Source organism: Coloeus monedula (genome assembly GCF_965178545.1).
Source record: "Coloeus monedula genome assembly, chromosome: 3".
Lineage (NCBI taxonomy): Eukaryota > Metazoa > Chordata > Aves > Passeriformes > Corvidae > Coloeus > Coloeus monedula.
The window spans coordinates 22,158,719-22,179,100 of record NC_138783.1 but is presented as its reverse complement, the minus strand read 5'-3'; the positions used below and the strand labels follow the sequence as shown (position 1 = coordinate 22,179,100).

The following is a 20,382-nucleotide window of genomic DNA, read 5'->3' as shown; positions in this document are numbered from 1 at the left end:
TCACTCACCCCGCTGAGCGCGCGCGGGGCGCGGGAAGGGAGGGGGCGGTGCTGCGCAGGCGCCGCCGGCGCCATTGACGCCAGAGGCGCGCGCGGCGGTGACGCGGGTGGCGGAGCCGCTGGAAGCGCCGCCCGGAGCCGGGAAGAGCTGGAAGCGGCGCCAGGTCAGTGCCGGCCCCGGGGAGCGGGGTGGTGCCGGCGGCCCGCGGAGGCCCCCGGCCTGGCGCTTGGGTGCCGCAGAGCGGCCCGCGGGGCCCGTGCTCCCCGCACGTTGTGCCCGTCTGGGCCCCTTCCATGCCTTGGCTCCTTCCCACCGTCTGCCGTTCCTCCTGCGGTGTTCGTTGAGGCTTTTTCTTTGTTTTGTTTTGTCTTTTTTTTTTTTTTTTTAGGAGGTGCTACTGACCTCCTCCTGTCCTACAGAAACCAGCACAGTTCGATGTTTAAACCTCACACATAGAAGTGCGTAGGGAATGGGAAGCTGTGCAGACGGCAGAGGGATTCTCCACTCTGACTAGCGTTAAAGCTTAGTCTGCTGCGGTAGTCCAGGAGGTCTGTGTAGTTTGTCATTTGAAGGGAGATGCAGGGCTATGGGCATCTGAGGAGTAGCTGACTGGCAGAGCGAGCCCATTCCTGTTTGCCAGGTTTTGAGCCAACCAGCCAGCGGTGTAGCCATTCAGTTTGCCAGGTCAGCAAGGTGAGGCTTGTGGGGTTTTTTTCTTCTTTTTGGTTATTTTGTGGGCGGTTTTTTTTTGTTTGGTGGGGGTTTTTTGTGTTTTAATTTTCTTCTGGCGTCAGGAACGTGCTGGTTCCCTGAGAAGCAGGAGAACATCACATCTCATAGTGGCACCGAACTGTTGTTAAATGGGTCCAGCTGTCAGGCTTCTGCCATTCCAAGCAGCTGAGAACGAACAGGGAAGATCAGCATTCTGAGAAGGGTGTTCAGCCGTGAACATCTAAGGTGCATTTTCATGAAGTGTAGGTGGTTTGATATTTTTCATCCACGAAAGGTGGAGATTTTTCTTTCATCCTTTCCAATGTAGTGGTATCCTCTCTTACCTGCTGGTTTTGTTGCTTGTCAGAATTCTCCACCAGCTCATTAAACTGCTGAAAAATGTCGCAAAAAGGGGGGAAAAAAAAAAAAAAAGGAGATGTGTTTTTCTACTGTTAAGTGATCGGTTTGGTGCAGGAGAGCTGGCATGAGTGAGGGCAGAGCCATGTGCCTGGGAGAGGAGCACATGTCTTTATGGCAGGAATGAGGCTTGATGGGAATTGCATTCCTGCCTTCCACTTCCTGTGACATACAGCTCACTTTCTCACCGGATGCTTTAGGAGATTCTTCTAAACAAGAAACTATCTTAATTAAAGCTAATCTGATGTCTTGTTACTTAGTTTCTTTGTTTCTTTATTGCTTCTATCCACAGTAGATACACACTTGCACTCCGATGCACTAAAACTGTACTGAATCCAATACTTCCATAGTGTTTCGTTGTCTTTCTGGAATTTCCAAAAGACAATATTACATCATCTATCATGATGAAAAGCGTGGTGTTCCAGGGTTTATTGAATCCATAATGTGAAAAGCAATTACTGCTTTTTTTCCTCTCAGAAACCTAGAAAGGAATGCTGGTGTTAAGCCCACTGTGCTTTGGTGTAATTATGACTTCCTAGGCTTGATATGTGAGAGAAGTGATCTTACTTTCTTCCCTTTAAACAAACTCCCAAAACCTTACAACTGCATTATGTGAGGGCCAATGCTTACACATCTCCAAAATAACACATATTCTGGTGTGTTCAGATCAGAGTGTAAGCTGTAAGGGGTTTTGGTGTCCATAGTTAAAATCTTCTAGTGGCTTCACATTACAGTTGAGTCAATTTTGCCACCATGTGGGGAAAGCTCGCTCATCTACATCCTTAGCCATGCATTCTTTTCTCTGCTTTGTGTTGGCTCTAGTCTGGTAACATAAATGATACAATTCTTGAAGTTTTCCCCTTTGCCCTCTCTGAAATATCCCACTTTTTTATTTTGGCATGTTAGTTTCTCACTTTTTATCAACTTGATTCACATTGCTACGTGAACAGTGAACTGTCAGAATTAGGACAGCAGGGTGGGGCTTGTGGCTAAAGGCAAGGAAGGAAATGATTTCCTCATGGGAGGGAAGGTGCCATTTGACTTAAGTTGTAACAGGAAGTTTCATCCATTTGTATACATGCACACAGGTGGTCCTTGACTTTCCTGACACCTTGCTATTGTTTATGCTGGGTTAAGATCGTAAAAGTGATTAAGAATTACATCCTGAGCCTGCATTGTTGAATTTCTGCCTCGTGTGGTCAGACCTTGTGGCCTTATTACACCTGGCTCCATGTATTTTTACTTGTGAAATTAGGAGAAAATGCCCTCCTTTCAGGCAGGCCCCTCAGTCTTTCTGTGTGCAGCTGCAGCACAACTTTTCATCCTGAATGAAGAAAACCCTTTGGTATTTGTGGCCTCCTGGCTTCAGTTTATGGAAAGCCAACAATAAGATGGGATTTAAGTGAAAGCAGATGGTTCTTTTCTGCCCTAATATTTCAAGGCAGGTCTTGCAGTGAAAATACACTATTTCTCATCAAGATATAGTGCAGGAGGAAGGCTGAGCAGCAGTGTTCTTGAACTTTCCAGGGAATGAAACTCAGTGAGCTCCTGATAAAATGCCAGAAGACTTTGGCTTTGCAACTGATGTGGGATAAAGGCAGTTCCGGGCTCAATACAGAGAGAAGCAAGTAAAAACAAGACTTGAAAGTGGAAGATTCTGTGCCCTTTTCTGGAAGGGATGAGTAGTGTCTGAGGTTACATTGTACAGACATTGAAAGTCTTGATGGCATGTTTTCCCACTGTAGTTCTGAAATGTATGCCTTCTCTCCCTGTTCTCAGGAAGATTCAGAATTGCTTCTCATAGCTTAACCTCATCATCTTCTGAAAGACAGAATTTTAAATCTGGTTAGAGTGAGAGGCTACAAAACTGGGATCTGGTGTTTGCAAGTGACACCTGGTGCAGGATATGGCATGCACTGGCTCCAGGAAGCCTGTTGTACCTGCCACATTTACAGGTGAGGGGATTCTCCTATTATAACCTGATTTTGATTTTACCTCAAGAAACTGTGTCAGTGGTGTAAGGAAGTAACTTTTTTTTTTCCCTTTCTTAAAAATCTTGTGTCAGAATCTTGCAGAAACATTTTCCAAGCAAATCAGCAAAAGCTGGTTTCAAAGACTTAGTGAAAAACAGCACTAACTGTATAAATGTGGGGAAAAATAGGAAGCACCTGTGCACGTGTTAACAGTATGTCTGATAGATTAGGTTCACAGCCAAACCTGCAACTCCAAATTTTCCTCCAAAAGAGATCTGTGGTGTTATAAAGGGTTTGTGTATCCATGTGAGTCTGAAGAGCAGTCTGCTTCCTTTCGTAAGATTCTGCTTTTAAAGATCCTTTGTCAAATATATGAATAGTGAGACCATTACATTTTCTGGGTAAAATTAATGTAAGTCTCAAAAAGTTACAAGTTGAAACAGAATGATTAACATTTGTAGTATTGGATAAAAATTCATATTAGTTCACTGGCTGATGACTTCATATTTTCAAGTACCAGTTTCATCTACATTGTAGCTTCCAGGTTATAACCCTTCTAGCACTTCTTGTCTCACTTTTAGTCAAGAAAAGCAGGAAGAAAAACAGATCTAACTTCATTAGCGCAATTCCTGTTAGAGTTCATTGAAACTGAAAACTCTTGAAATTGTATGTGGAGAATAGTTCAGTTGCTTTGATGTTGCATCAGAAAAATCCTGAAAGTGGAGGTATTTTCTCAGTTGAATTTCTGGCTTCTATGTGGTCTTTGTTCCCATCATACTGAATGGGTTTTTTTGCAGTCACTTGTTTTCGTCTTGATTTCCTTTCTGGCATCTCTGGTTATGCTGAAGGCCTCGTACATTTACTCAACCTGAGGTACAATCTTGCAGAAGGTACCCTGATTTTCTTCACCCAACAGATCTGGTTGTGGTGTGTAACTGTGTCTTTTTTCAGTGTTGCCTTTTATAGACACATCAATATTAGTTCTTTCAATTACAGCAATTTTAAAAACCCAGCAGATGTGTATTTAGGTTTGCTGTCCTACTGTGTTAACACAGACAGGTCTGCTTTCCTCCTGTACCCATAATACTGAATCGTATTAATGTAATTACCCAGAGCAATTCCCCAACAACTGTCTCTTTTAATAAAGTCCATGTTTAAATTTGGAATTTTTTCTTTTGGCTGTTTCTGAATATGATTCTGTCCAGTGTGCCTTATTATTGGTGCTGTAGGTGCTTACTGGCATAGCTGAGTATCTTGGCCATTGATTTTTTTTTTTTTCCCTGAAAATGTTCCTTGATGTTCATAAATTATTAAGGTCAGTTCAGACATTATTATGAAACACATGCACGTCCATTAAAACCTTGTTAAAAGGTGTTACCATATTTCTTTGCACATGTAATTAATTCAGGCTTGACTTACTGCTTCAGGGGAAGGTGAAATCATTGCTCAAGGGTGCTACAGTACAGTCCCCTGGTTTTGAATTTGTGAGCTGTATTGGCGTGTTTTTTGCCTGGTGGAAGATGGTAAGAATTTGCAGTTTAGGGATTAAAAGCCTTGGATTCTTCATGGGCTAGACATCAGCTTGGCCTGGTGAGATCTGGGAGCAGTATGCACTTGGCTTTAGTTTATTTTTCCCCTCAAAGATGGCACTAGTCAGTTGTTTGTTTCACCCAAAGGCTGTCCTCTGCAGGATTTAGAACTTAACCTGTGTTAATCCACTTTTTGAAGTAGAGGATAACAGGAAAGAATGGTTTCTGGTATTTTCAGGATGCTTGTATTTCCATATATTCCCAGCTGGAAGGAAACCAGTATCACAGTCAAGAAGCCTTCTGTGACCTGACATAGAAGGTACATATGGACATAGAAGATTTGGACATCACTCAAAATCCCCAGCAGAGGAGAAGAAATTGTGTTAAAACTCCTAGTCCCACTAGATGAAAAAGAATATTTTCTAGTGATTGACACTAAGAAATATTATTAAATCTCTGACTGTTGCTGAAAACTCTCAGAGTTGGTTTTATTTTTTGACCCCTTGTAGGTCTCTGTTTAAGCTGTTTGAGTGCATAATTCAGGAAATTGTTCTTTAAACCTGTTTTGGAAGTGTCTGTGGAAATCTGCAGCTGTCTTATCAATGCAGAGGAAGTGCTTTCCATCAGCTCTCAGATGAGGTATCCAGAGTGAGATGTGCTTATTTAAAAACACTTTTCTCCTTTTTTTTTTATTTCAGCTGATATTCTGAAGGTCACTGTGCCCCATGCAAGTTGCATCACCAAGTTTTTCTGCAAGGAGGTTTTAGGGAAAGTGGGTTGTTGAGGAGAGAAGGTTGTCTGCTCTTCAGATCAGCACTTAAAAAGCTTTTGACTTTAAAAATTTTAGTTTTTAAGTCTCCTGGGGTGCCGGGTTTTATTTAAAATTGATCTTTACGTTCATTCTTTACTGTGCTTTAACTCTGAATAAGATTTAATCAATTTGAATATATCAAGGCTTCCCTCCAGCTTCTGCATTGACGTTGTTTTACAGTGTCAGTACGTTGCTGACAGATACAGTCAAAACCAAGATTTATCTTTAAGTGACTGAAAGACGGAAAAAATACCAACAGAATGAAGTTGATCTTTAAGGACAGTATCCTGTGACAGTATTTAGATTCGGTCTGACTTAGAGATTCCAAAATACTGCATGGCTAACTCTTGATGGGGCATCCTTTATTGCTAACACTTTTACCTTCAATGAAAAGCTCTATAAAGCTCTCCTTTGTGTGAGATAAATCACTGTGTATCTGGCATACAAGAGAAAGCTGACTGACTCTAGAAGTACTTGTTTCATGGTTAATTTGTGGTGTGATAGACGTATTTTAATTGAATTTCCTTAAAGGGAAGCTGTAGCTGGACATCCAGGCATTGTTTTCTGTAAGCTATTTTCAGCCTGCACACCAGCAGTCAACAAACTCAGTTAATTTCAGTTTGAGCACTGTGAATACTGTTTGGCCCTAAGTTAGAGGAAAAGAAAAGCTTAAGCGGGGAAGTGTTTTAGAAGAAAAACATGAAGGTGGTTTTTTTCTTATCCAACAGGCAGAAAAGTCAGGATCATCTTAATTTACTTACTGTGAAGCTTCACATTCCACAGCCTAATTGCTTTGCAGTTGCACTGGCCATAACCATTGGGAGGAACATCCCTCCTCAGTGGCAGAAGAGGGTAGGGGTAGAAGAGGAGTAAAGCTTCAGTGGGTAATGTTACACTTTTTTGAAAGGACACTTTCTCATTAGTAAAAAAAATCCAAGCAGGCTACTGGATAAATGATCACAGATTTTGGAGAAGTCTTAGCTGATGAAAGTGAGTCAGCAACTGCTGGGTTACACGCAGAGCTGGTGATCTCTGGGGAATGTCTTAGTGTGGGGAGTGTAGAAAAGTTGTGTAATGGTGTTTGCCAAAGGGCCTATCACAGGTTTTATGATAGTGATGGAAAAAACAGGATGCTCATCCAGGTCCTTTCTTCTGCTGTCGCTTTCTGCTTTCCTTTGTTTGATAGGCTTGAATACTGGGGAGATATGTATACAGTGTGTGCAACATCTAATGGAAGTGAAAACTGAGATTGGCAGAGTTTTGCAATTCATCATATTAGTTCACAGATAAAAATTGAGTAGCAATAATAAAGAAATGGAAATTAGGGTAAGGGGGGGGTTTTCTTTAGTGGAAGAACCTTTTGCTTAAGAAATGGTTACTCATGTCCTAAACTAACATAGGAAACTCATACTGAACAAGATAATTCAGTGTCTTATTTGATGTTAACTGGAAATGCAGCCTTCTGAGTGGGTATTTCAAAAGCACCTCTAATACTTTGTTCTTACCTTGAATCCCTGCTGTTGTCTGTGAGCTAAATCTGACAGGGGTGACAATGTGAGGGATTCCTTGCATGTGATCCTATATATGTTGCCATGTATGTCACAGAAACTTGTAATAGTCGTGATCATTTGTGCCATTTGATGTTAAGGTGAAGGAAAGTGAAGTGAAAATACAGTACTTAGAAATGATTGTCTTGTCACAGCCTGGTTAAGTGGTGGTAAGTAGCTCAAAGGATACTTCATGGAATACTTTCTTCTTTTTTAAACACATTGTCACTTCATGTTTGGTATGTCTTGATTTTTGCTTCATTTATTATGCTACATTCTTCATGGGCTTTTAAGATCTGAGTGTGGGACTTTAAATGAAGGCTCAGTCCTTTTTAAGGGCCTATTTGCTCATACAAGAATAAGGCTGAAGCAGTTTGTGGTGCAGGAGTTGGTAGTGCTAATGGTTTTCATGCTGCAGATAGTTGTCTGAGGTCTGTTCATCAGAAAGTATCTGTTCTCATGGTGCAGCTGGGAGCTTTTGCTTGAGTGCATACCAGCCTGTACAGCGAGCTGTCCTCGTACTGCATCTCTGCCCAGGGATGGCTGAGGTGTTAAACCAGACAGGGCTGCTTACAGTGGGATCAAGTGATGTCAGCTGAGGCCATAAGACTCCTCTCCTGGGCTGTCTTAGGACCTTTCTTGCTGTAGCCATTTTCTTCTTTTCCCAATTTACAAGTCTCAGCTATCCCAAAACTGTATTTTGGAGCTCAGCTTGAAGACAGCTTTCTTAGTCTAGCTGTGTTGGCTGTGACTGAATAGAAATGAAATCTGCTGTATGTTTTGGTACCAATTTCTCGTGTGCTTTTTAAAAAGTTTTACGTGATTTTGTTTTGAATGAGAGGTACCATTTCCTATTTCTATTTCTGTAGCATTATTGACACCTAAGGAGACAGTAAGGGCTTGGGAAAGGGAAATGGAAAACACCCCATCCTTTTCTTACCTGTAAGTAAGATAAATAAAAAGTCTGGAAGACCAGAAGACTAGTTAAGAATTCATCTGCCTTTTTTTCCTTGCAGTATACATGAAGTCCAAGATCTGAACCTGCTATGACTGACCCAGACGTCCTCACTGAGGTCCCTGCAGCTCTCAAACGCCTTGCTAAATATGTGGTGCGTGGCTTTTATGGCATTGAGCATGCTTTGGCTCTGGACATCCTCATCAGGAACCCCTGCGTGAAGGAGGAGGACATGCTAGAGCTCCTGAAGTTTGACAGGAAGCAGCTGAGGGCTGTCCTCAACACCCTCAAGGGTGACAAGTTCATCAAATGCAGGATGAGGGTCGAGACAGCTCCCGATGGCAAAACCACACGCCATAACTATTACTTCATCAACTACCGCCTGCTGGTGAACGTGGTCAAGTATAAGCTGGACCACATGCGCCGCAGGATCGAGACCGATGAGAGAGACTCCACCAATCGTGCCTCTTTTAAGTGCCCCATTTGCTTCAGCACTTTCACAGATTTGGAGGCCAACCAGCTGTTTGACCCCAGGACAGGTAAGGGTACAGGTAACAGAGTGCTCTTGATGTCTCCTGTGGTTCTAAGTGCTGGACTTTAAGGAGACAGAGCCTTAGGAAAATTCTCTTTGAGTTTGGCCAGAGCTAGAGGGCACTCTGTTTCTGCAGGTGGTAAATGCTTGAGCAAAATACAAAAGGAGTGTATACAGACTTAGACTGTACACACAAACAGCACTCTTGGTGAAGTGCTTTTGAGTGACAAGCAGTAGAGAAATGGAAGCCTTAAAGTCACATGCAAGGGTGAATAAGGCAATCTGTCCTTGTTGGAAGCTGACGGGTTTTTGGTATAACCTGTCTTGCCCATGAACTTTAAGACTTCCAGGTAGTTTGCAGAGAGGGCATATGTAGAGTTGACTTTAGGTGGTCATGCAAGGAGTGAGTTGTTACTGTTTAATATTCCCCTAGCCTAGTGCATTATACTGCACAACCCTGTTTCCTGATGTAAGGCAGTCTCACGAAAGTTAAAAGAAATTACTTACAGACTTTTTTGTGGTTGGGAGTAAACAAGATTCTTATTCATGTATAAGACTCAGTGGAAGTGTGTACCTGTCTCATGCATATGAAATGAGAGTCTTTCCTGGGTGTCATTGTCTACTTTGTGCTACTGTGCCAGGGAATAAAAGGAGGAACACCCGCACCTGATGAGATTGTTTTGCTAGTCTAATCTGGGATTATTTTGAGGGGAAGGCAGAGAGGCTAGGTGTTAATTTACTTTTTAAGTTTTTCCTTTTGAATTTTCTGTCCTGATCTTACTTTTTCAGAAAAGTAAGAGGAAAAAAGTCAGGAGAGCTCTTGGACACATTTAGGTGTGATGATTTGTGTCAGTTAACATAATGAGAAACTGTAAATTTGACTCTTCAGGAACACTGAAGCTTTTAATCTAGGGTTACTGATGTCTGACCTGCAAAGTGCAAATGCCCAGTAGATGTTCAGCCTATCATTTTCCTTTTTTCCTGCCTCCAAAGTTAAAAAGCTGTGAAACTCCTTTTACTTGAGCAACCATGAAGATGTTACTTAGTACTGGAGAAGCAAAATCCACTAAGTCAAGTAACAGTTGTTGATAAAATTCAGTGCAACTCGCTGAGTAGAAATTGCTTCCTTGTGGAGGACCAAACCAGCAGTGCCAGCACAAAAGTTCTGTGCTCACCACTGAGGGTAGAAGCTCTACGTGCTGTCCACAGTTAATGATTGTCTATGGTGGCTGTGGTTGAGTGTGTTGGGCTGAAGGGAAATAGTGCTTTTGTAGCTTGCATCGGTAAGGGAAGAGTAGAGAACCTGTGCAGAGAGCACACACAGTGGCAAGTGTGAGACACTGACTCTGGGGGGACCTGTAGCATTTTGCAAAGGCCTGTGGCCATTGCCTCCTAGCCTGTGTGGGCAGTGAGTTCTGACAGCAAAGAACTGCCTGTCAAGGAGGTGCTGAAAATAATAACACTGGAATTTGGCTTTGATACCAAGGCCAGGAACTGATAAGGTTAACTAAGGGTCTGTCTGCAGTACAGGCACTGGCTGTGTCCACAATGTGAAATCATTCACTGGCACATGGAGTGTTTTATTTTCTGATGGAGGAAAAGGCTGAGTGCTGTTTTCTCAGCAATTCCCAGGAGCTGAGTTCTGTCAGTATTTGTGCAATAACAAGATTGTCAGTTTACCTCCACTTACTTTAAGTAAGAGCATATCTGCCTAGAATTTATGTATATTCTGTTTCTATTTATATTATTTTTTAACTTCATCTAAATAGTGTACAATGATACTGTTGTATGGCTGCTTTATATTGTAGTGGATTGTGTTGTCTGCATGTTTCCTGCTGCTCTGGAATTCTGTATTAGAAAAGAACTGAGAGACCTTTAGGTCTTTCACAGAGGAAGCTCATGAGGTCAAGGCATGCAGAGAAACAAGGTTTGTTAGATAGTGAATAGCCATCCTTTTCCAGGTTTCCAGACCCCTTCCATGACTGTGGTCATTATACTGGAATTTGTGAATTAAGAGTGCTTGTGAAGAACCTGTCCATAATTTGGGTCTGTAGAGCTCTTTAATTTTTATCACAGCATCTGTGTCTACCTCTTGGATTTAGCAGAGCTTTGTTTCTTACAGGTCAAGTGGCTCTCTTTTGGCTCTGTTCTTTATCTCTGAATAATGTTGAAATAAACTGAAGTGTTTTTTTTTTCATCAGAAAATGTGATTATTGATGGTTTTGGAGGGTAGATGTATGTCTGCTGAGAGAAAATAATTGATAATGAGAAGGGTATGTTTTCAGGGCATGTAGGTACAGATGTGCTTTTGACTTCTTTTCACTTAACTTGGGAAAAATACTTTGAACAGAGTAGCGTGTTTGCCACTAAAGTAATTTTAAATGTAGATTTTAAATAGTATAAGTGTTACTTTAAGAGTGTGTTCTCTCTGTTTTTAAAAGCATTATAAGATTTTTTTCTCCATCCCTTTTTGTGCCATCAAATATCTCAACCCAAAAAAAGCTCCAAAGACTTCCTATGCTGTCACAGGTTGAACAACTCTTATCTGGTACTTCAAGGAAGTTCAAAGACAGGATGTGAGAATGCAAGGCAAGATGACACAAAAAACTGGAGTTTTCCTGCTTCAGCTCACAAGGGGATCTTTTAAAAAGTGAAAAGAAATGCATGCTGTGTTGGAGGAGTTGCTTGGTGGTATGACCAGTGAGTGCCTCCTAACTCTGAGGATGGCATGCCCAGGTCAGGAGTTGTAGCCCCATCTGTTCTGCATGAGGAGCTTGAAAAGGAGATCTCCAGCTGTCACACTTTCTCCTCAGTGGTGTTTTTTACTGTTGCCTCCAAAGAAGTGGTATCAGTAACCTCTGGGTTTAGAGGCAAATAGCTTGAACACAGCATGATTTTATTGTGCGAAAGTTTGCAATGGAAGCTTGTAGCAAACCTTAGAAGAACTTTCTGATTGAAGAGTTTGTCAATTTGCAGTTTGCCTATTGATGGGAATTGGTGCAGTCTGGGTTGTTACAGGCTGAGCAGGCACTTTTGCAAGCGTTTTGTAATCTACAGGAGGGAAAATACTAATGCTGTATGACTGAAGTGTTACTTCGAGCTTTGTGTTCCAGATGGGATGACTGAGAAAGAAAAAAGATTGTTGTTTTCCTGAAAGATCCTAGTATAAGCACTTGATCCTTGCCTTTTACCTGTATCATCATCTGCTGTCTGACCGTACTGTGGTATTTCATCACTCCTGATTCCACATGTGGAAGCTCAAAGCTTGCTGCTGTTGTTGTGATGAAACCTTATGCAGGTGGAAAACTGAAGCTATTCCCCTGAACAAGATAAGGGGCTGTCTCTTGAGGCAGGGGGTGTACCAGGAAAGAGTTTAACTGAGGAGCAGTAAGAAAAGCCAGCTGTGAGATGCATGATGTGAATAACTCTGCTGGACTCGGTCTACTGCCGGGCCTGGGCTGACAGTGGACACATAAGGGAGCACTGAGTCTTCCTGTTTCACCTAGAGATCAGATGCTACATTAGTCTCTTAAACCTATGGGAAGAATTTTCGTATCTGTGCTTTTAAATGTAGAAGCTGCAGAAATTTGGGTTCTTTAGGCCAATCCCTTGAATCGCAGATCAATCTAAACAACTCGATACCATCTTGTGGATTGGCTTTTTGGAGAATTAAATCCGCCCACGTGCGTTCAGTGGAGTGCGGGGGAAGGAGGGCAAGAGCTGCATTTCTCACCCGGTAGAGGGCTCTGTCTTTTCTCTCTACAGATGGGCTTGGGTTGCTTAATCAATGGAATGTCACAACACTGGAAATTATGTTAATGGGTGTGTGTTTCTGTAGTGTGATTAATTGAATCTGAATGGAGAAGGTCTCTGATGTATCCTATTGTCATACCCTAATCATATTTGTAAATCTAGTGAAGTGGTGGAATTAACTGTCAAATTCAAGGTCAGTTTGAAAGAAAGTATGTGAGTAGAAACTGCAAAAGGGAGAGTGAGGTGCAAGTGAAGGAGTGGCAGAAATGAGATTCTGCAGTGCATCACACTGCTTTTCAGTCCTGGATTTCCTTAGGTAGTCTAAATACCAAATTGTATCAGTATACTCACCAGTGTAGCAAGTGCATTTGATGTTAGAAAGTGTAAGGCTAGATGAAGTAGTTTTTCCACTGTTCTCTTCTACCTTTGTGATACAATTTCTACCCAGTCTTGTGTTTCTTTCACTTCTGTTACTGTGAAGAAAAATATTGACATTACCAGTACATCGTAATTACAGTTGATCTCTCACGTACATCTATACATTGTGTCCTCACCATAATATTCAGTTAGATAAGGTGCAAACAGTAGTGGAAAGAAAAGGATGGAAGACAAGTGGGTAATGTGAATTGGAAAGATGATGCTTGTTGGGATGTTTTTAATTGCAGTTGTAATCACTGAAGTATTTTGTTGCTTTTGGAAATCACAGCAGTTAATTACTTGTCTACTCTTTGTACTCCCACAGTTTGCTCTTGGTTTGGTGAATGATTTTGTGGGGATGTCTTGCTGTTCCTGAAAATGCAGTGTAATGGTAACATACTGTGTATCTGGATGCCTTTCTTATTCTGTGTACTGATAAGAAATTTAATTTGGGAAGAACAAATTGAAGGTGACAATATCAGTTTTATAGAAGGAAAGACAACACCTCGAATATCATTTTAACCCACTTGTTTTACTGTCAGCCTCTCACATGTCCTTTGTGTACTTCCTAACAGAATTGCATGTAACACATTCAGAGACTGTTTTTCTGTACCTGTCACAAGGCACCTAATATCACATTCAGGCAGCCTGTGTGCAGCTGAGCGCTTGTATGATTTGGGCCCTGTTTCTGAGATGAGAAATTTGACTAGTCTTTCGTTTTTTTGCTTTGGTCTTGTGTGTTGCCTTCTGGAGCTACTGCCTTTTCTCCTGAGTGCTCAGCTCCTCACTTCACCCCCAGTGAGCTACTCAGAACACATCTGTCTTCTCGTCTTATTTTGAATTGCCACTTCCTCAGGCAAGTTCTATGTTAGCTTCAAAACTTCCTCATCTGATTCAGATTACTTTTGAGCCTGTCCTGTCTATTTTGTTATTTTTTTATTATGCTTCCCCTTTTCCCTGCTTTTTGCCTTACCCTTTCTTGGGGAGCTCTTGTGTCCATTTCTAGTACATCTCTTTTTGTATTCTGTCCTTTCCAGCCATTAGAAAAAAAATAAATCACATGGAGCTATTTATTCTATATATTTACATAATGTAGTCAGTGCTATTTGATCTTTATGCTGTTGATTCTTGTCCTTTAAGTTCAATAATTTTCAGACATTCTGGATAGCTTTGTCTGCCACATGCTGCCATGTGTGTGCTATATGATGCTACTACTATAACAATTTACAGCTTTTAACCAGCCAAAATGAGGACTTGGCAAGTCTTAATGTAAATAGGCATACCAAAACTTCCCTTGAAAAAGAAAGAATTCAGAACAGTTCTGCTTTGAACAACTTCGTGTTCTGTGAAGTTGTGGGTTTTTGTTATGATTGTTAGCTTTCCAAGTGCATAAAAACCCAACAGTGTGATTTTCCTTTACTCTACAAGCACATTTTGTTTGTCTGTGCTACCACTGAGAGCTTCTGGCAAACACCAGCAGAAGGAAACTGTCCGTGCTCTGCTTAGTTTTTCTATTTCTATTCAGATTCCTGGCAAAATCTCCAAGAGTATTCCTGTCAGCTTCACTCTGCTTCAGCTTGATAAGGCTTGGAGCCACAGGGAAAGGAAAACTGAGAAAAACATATCAGGATTAACGCATGTTTTCTTCAAAGTAAGAATACTCTGTAGAGTGACTTAAAGGGTACATCTTTAACTCGAACTCATTCCCTGTGGGTTGGGCACCCTGTCTGGAAGGTAACCAGCTGGTCCAACCATGGATCTCTCAGCTTGATGGAGAAACAGGTGAAGGTAGGTTTAGAACCTGTGCTATGCAGAAAATCAGGCCTGCTGCCTGCAGAATGCTGGCTGGTCACTTCCCTGTATTCCACACTGACCTCTGGCTGGAGTGCTGTGTCTCTTAGGTTAAGAAAACCTATCTGATAAATGCATGGCCTGACTTACAGTATTGATGCCTTTTTTATTTTTTAATCTGCAAAGGGCATTTTATTATTTGAGTGCACAAAGTAATTGCCCTTCAAGTAAAGGTTATCACTTTAACTTATCTTAGCTTTGCAAATTGAAATAGATAGCAGCAAGAAGATCTCTGTAAAATCTGTGAATATTGCTAAGCCATTTTCAGTGATGAAAGCTGAACTGCAGCATTCCTATCTTTTATTCTAGTAACTTGTTCTTTTGAAACTGCATCCTTGGTAATGCTGTCTGCAAAGAGTGTTACTGTTTTAGACATGGGCATCTCTAAGTCAGATCAAGAGCTCATGGAGAATCCTGTAACTTGTATTGCAGTCTCTCTGCTGCTGGATGCAATTCAAGGGTATAGTATGTTGGCTCAGTTGGTATTTTGGTGTAGCCTTCTTGATTGAAAGGAAAAATACCGATCTACGGTTCCCACTGGGCTTCCTTTGGATAGTCCCTCTGCCCAGTTGTGCTTTTCTGTGCTTAGTGTCTGGCTTAATTTATCCAGTGTAGGACCAACAGAAGAACTCTGTCAGCTCAGAGCTGCTGAGGTTACGCATATGTGCATGGAGAAGAAATAGTTTACGGAGAAGAGGAAAGGATTCCTCTCTTCCAGTTTATAGTGAATACATATTGACTACATATTAAATCATCTGATGCTTCTGAATGATCAATAATTTGATGTGTGTCTCATGCAGTCCGTTTTTTGAATGTTTAATTTACCTTTTTGAGATAAATTTCTTTGCTTAAAAATGGTGTTACAGCAATTTTAATTTAGTTGAGGTAAAAACGATCTGCACACTGAGATGAATGAGCAACGTGATGTTCCTCTAGATAATAGAAAGTTGTTCTTAAGGTGCTGTCTTTTTTTAAACATGAAAGGTTACATTTCTCCCCTTCTCTAACTGCAAATCTATCTCAATCAGGAATGGGAAACTGTCACATGCAATGTAGGTTAATGTTGTTGTGAAATGCCAAAGGAAATTTGGTTGATATTTTAAATTTTCTTGAATTTACTGCCTACACTATGGCCAAGGAATAAATAAATACAGGCAATTCCAGATACACATTGCAGTCTGTGATCAAGTTGCTATTTCACAGCTGAGTTACAGCCCTGCTTTGCCCTTGGAGCACCTTGCATGCCTCATTCTCCACTGATAACCTGCTGTGGCCCCCTGGCAGAGCTTATTGACTTATATCCTGTACAGTGCTCTAGAGAAATGTATTTTAAACTGCTTACTGGGCCCCTGGACTGCCTTTGTATAGCTGTACTTGGTCCTTGGCCAGAAAAAAAACTGGTGTCTCTTTGGCTTTCAATTTAAGATCAGAGTAATACAGCTGGGTGTGTTTTCTCCCAAAGTGCTGTCAGGATACAAGCTGGAGGCTCGAGTGTGTCCATCCTGTAGAGATATGTGTCTTTGAGAGCACACTGCAAGTCAGGTATGGAGCTTGAAGAAAGAAAATCTGTCAACCCATGTGCGAGTAAGTGATTCTGCTGCTTGAGGAACAAGCCTTTTTGCAATCTAGAGTTACCAAGGTTTTTTGCTTGAAAATATGAGATTTGGGGATGCAGAAAGAAGAGAGTGGAAGTGCAGAGATCATGGGATCTCAAGTGCAAGACAAGATGCATTTTAGAAGATAAGTAAACAGTCCAGTGTCCAGTGTTCCACCTAACCTTGTGCTCTTCGGAGAGAGGCAACAGTAGCAGGAGGCATGAAACCTGCTTGGTGAAGATTTGCACTTCAAAAGGATTGGCAAGGCTTTTAATTCTCTCTAGTAGGGATGGCCAGGAAGGGCATTTCATCAGAACACAGCATCCTGTCTTCAATGATTAAAAGAAATCTGGGTGTCAGAAGGAAACAGGCAGCTGCTTTGGCAGAACAGGAGGAAGCTCAATAATACAAAACTGTTCTGAAAATGCCAGTCTAAAATTGCATCATGGAAGCATTTTCTCTCTTTGCAGTCAAAATTTGTCTTCCACCTGGGCTGTTTAATAGTTTTATTCTTACTTTCTTGTTTCTTCTTGGAGACTTAACATAAGTTAACACAAGTGGCTAATAACTAGGTTCTTTGGTTGTGCTTACAGGTGGAGCTAAGGCAGGCTGTCTTTTCTGGATTCCCTTTGCTGTTAGTCTGAAACAGTATGACCCAGTTTACTGACTTCAGGCTGGGGAAAAGAAACAATCCTGCTTCTGCAAACAATCCTGTTGAGAAGTAGATAAATGTGTTTAGTAGTTTTGTTGCATGACTGGAGTAGATAAACTCCTAATGACCATGATTATGGGAATACTTGAATACTGTAGTTTTAAGTTGCAAAGAGAAGATTAGCAACTTCTGAATGTAATTCAGTGGAGTTGAAAGAAGAGATACCTTTTTAATTTCCATAATAATTGCACTGAGCTGCTGAAACTGATTAAAAAGGGGTTTGCTTATCTACCCTGAAGCCTAAAAAGCAGTGAGGGACAAGGATGTAACTTGATCATAAAAGACAAAGGATTAGGTCTTTTATGAATCTTCACTCAAGCTGAAATGGAGAGATGGCAGTCTCAGTGGTTCTTCCTGCTTTGTGAACAAGATCACATAAATATATGATTGTTGTTGGGAACAGACCACATCAATTTTAAAAACAAACAAAATCCAACATTCTTTTCCTATGAGAAGACAGTAAGAGCTGTAATTAAATTGGCTGATGTTTGTCTGTGTAAGAATACTGGTGTTAAAATCTTAAAAATGTCAGAAGCTGATGAAGGAAGAGGCACTAGTTCTTAACTGCTCTAAGTGGTGCTCTATCAGCTAAAACTTTGGGTTGATTCTGTGCTTGATTTGATCTCTTTTGCGTTTTAAAAAGTATTTAACTCAAGGAAATCCATGTGTTCTCAAGACACAGTTGACCTGCTTACTATCACCCAAATATTTTTATGTGATAAATGAACATCAGGTGGCTAGACTGGAATGTATTTGCTGAGGATTGAGTTCCTCAGTCCTGCCTGTGGTCCTCCCTCTTGGTCAAGGGTCTTGCCACTGGTAAATGCTTTGGTGATTCATCTTAATCTGCCTGGAGCTGGAAGTTAATGACCCACAAAAGCAGTAACTTGTAAAGCTGACAGGAACTTGCTGCTTTCAGGCAGTGAAGGCTGCTGTGCTTCTCAGCAGTTTAGTATTTGCTTCCAAAATGTGATCCTGGTCGTCATCTGAATCTGTAGTACGTATTCAGGAATTGGAGTGTTAAGGAGCTGCTGCCTGGTTTATTCTCAAGACTGCAGTGGTCACAGTCCAGTGCAGGCACTAATAGCTACAGTTGTGGAAGCTACAGAGAAGATGTGACTTGAGTCTGAGCCCATCAGCATGCAGCTTTTAGCTCCTCCTAAATGTTCCTTGGGTGACTGTGTTGTTTAGATACCACAGCTTAAACAGGGCATGAGCTCCAGAGATCCCCCTTCCATGGCTTTATGACTAATTACTTAGGTTCTCTGTCTTCAAAGTGGGAAATGTATAATGCTTTTTCCTCATGCTTGCTTGATTTGCCCGGTTAGACTGACAATTTTTGAAGCAGAATTTTTTTCTATCAAATACTTTTTGCAGGACTCCAATTCTGTGCAACTCTGAGCCTCCGTATCTCATGTGTCTAGGACCAGTGCCTCAGAAATACCAATGGGTGTCTGCTGGTCTTCAGCACTGTTCTGAAATTTTATCTTTATACTTAACTAGATGACAAAATTATATAAAAGTGTTTACAAATTTCTGAGGTTCTTCTGTCTTTCACTGCTCTCTTGGATCGAAAGAGACTTTGTTACCTTTGGCTACCCCGCTTCTCCCTCTTCAGAGCACAGAGTTCTGTCTCCGATTCAAGATCATTGGAGCACTGCTGCTCTTCCACCTACAAAAGAAAGGAATAAGAGCTTGCTCCTCCTAACCCCTTTTTATTTGAATTTTAATATATTAGCTCACTTCTATCAACTGGTGCATTTCTAACAGCAAGATGGCAATTTGCCTTGGAGTTGTGCCAATTCCGCTTGCTCCGATGGAAGCGTTTGCAGCACCAAGCATGAGTGCGTGCTTAAGGAGAGGGAAAGCAAATGCAAGTAAACAGCACAGCGGGCCTGCTCTTGAAATGCTCCGTGAGGGCTCAAAGATTTGCAATTAATGTCCATATGTTTGTTTACAATCAGTTTTGAAAGAGCATTAAGACCCTGTAAGCTACTGAATGCTGAAAGACAGGAAATTGGGTTTGGAAATCTGAGGATTAATTTATGTAGTTGTTGTTTGTTTTCTTCTCGGATCTGCCTGCATCAGAATTTGTGCAATAAAAAAATTTTAATATATATTTACTGATTTTTTTTTTTTTTTATTAAATCTATTAACTATGTGATATAGTTGCAGGCATAGGCACTCACTTGGATTGTCTGCATCAGTCTTTGGAGGTGCCCCAACATTGCAGAGTCTGAATTGTGGTAGGGGATACTGGTTTTATACCTATTTTGCCAATCCAGAGGTGCCTTTATAAGGCTCACAGCCATCATCTGTAGACAGTGTGGAAAGTAAAGTGCAGGTATAGGTGAATAATGGAAAAAACAATGGAAAAATAGATAGATGGACTTTAGTAACTATCATCTTGTTGACTAATGACAATTTATGTAGTTCATAAAGACAGTTTTTCATTCCAGTTGTGTCTTCTACCAAGGATTTGCCACCTTTCCAATTTTGTCTCGTTAGTACACTGTGTATGCACATATGATTCTACATTCAAAATCTTTAGTTGAACATAAGAAATTAAAGTGAACCAGGACAGACTCTTGAAATGCCCTCTAAGGCTAGCAGTAAGCCATGATTTTTTTTTCTAGAAGTGGTGTTCTCCACCAGGTGTGCAGTCATTTTGTGATTAATTTATCTGGACTGTTTCTTTAGTTTGCTGATAAGCATCCAGAACAGTTTTGAAGATCCTCTCTTCTCCCAACCAAAATGGATTGCTTCCCATTTTTCTCATTATCCTTTAGCTTCTCTAAAACTTAAAATTTGGCTCATTTTTTTTCTCTAATAACTCATACTCCTTCTCAGTTCCCCCCTTATGAGTAAATTCTCTTCCATGCTTTAGCCTCCAGAAATGTCCAGTTTTCTGGGATGTATTATGGAGTATAATCCCTAAAAAAATTGGCTGAGTCTCAACTGTCCTCCACCCTTCCTCAGTCCTGAATTCTAGTCACTGGACTCACTGCCATCATAGTTGTTCTTTTTCTCTGCATTAACTCAAGGTAAATGCTGTTCCTCACTGAGCTGCAAGAGATTAGATAATGTCCTTGGAAGTAGGAAGGAGGAGAAAAGGCCATCTGCAGCTGTCTCCTAAGTGGGATTCATGCAAAACAACTGATCGAGGTGAGAGGAATAGTAAGAGAATATTTTTTGTAACATCAATAAAAATCGTCTAAACTGGTTTATCTCATTCTTATTTCTATTTTTCTGTATGTTTTGTAATGTGTATAGCATATTATTATGGTACTGCATATATAATTCATAAGTAAATATTCTTACAGTTTGCTCAAAAATTTTTTCACTGATGGGGTATGCAATCAAAAAAGTGATCTGGAACTACAGATTTCCTCTTTTCCCTTCCAAAGACAACTTCCAGTTCCTTGCCCAGTGTCAGGGTGTTTTTTCTGAAAGTTTTTTTAATCCAGAGCATTATGATTTTGTTATTTGAGGGTTAAATCAGACTCTGGGTTTGTTTATCAATTTGAAAGGCAGTGTTTTGTGCTCTTTAGAAGACTTGCATGGATTTTAATAAAGTAC

The 20,382-nt window shown here is 40.9% G+C and overlaps 1 protein-coding gene across 2 annotated transcripts in view; it reads left to right on the top strand.

The window, feature by feature from the left end:
- Positions 1-88: 88 nt before the first annotated feature.
- GTF2E1 (general transcription factor IIE subunit 1) overlaps positions 89-20,382 on the top strand; it is a 48,779-nt gene continuing 28,485 nt past the window's right edge. Inside the window, exons 1-2 of one of the 2 annotated variants that reach the window (XM_082278948.1) lie at positions 89-163; positions 8,005-8,482. In XM_082278948.1, coding sequence (XP_082135074.1) covers positions 8,035-8,482 — 448 coding nt within the window. In that variant the 5' untranslated portion in view covers positions 89-163; positions 8,005-8,034. Of the gene's footprint in view, positions 164-601; positions 694-8,004; positions 8,483-20,382 lie in introns of those variants that run through there. The other variant, XM_082278949.1, reaches the window with a different exon arrangement.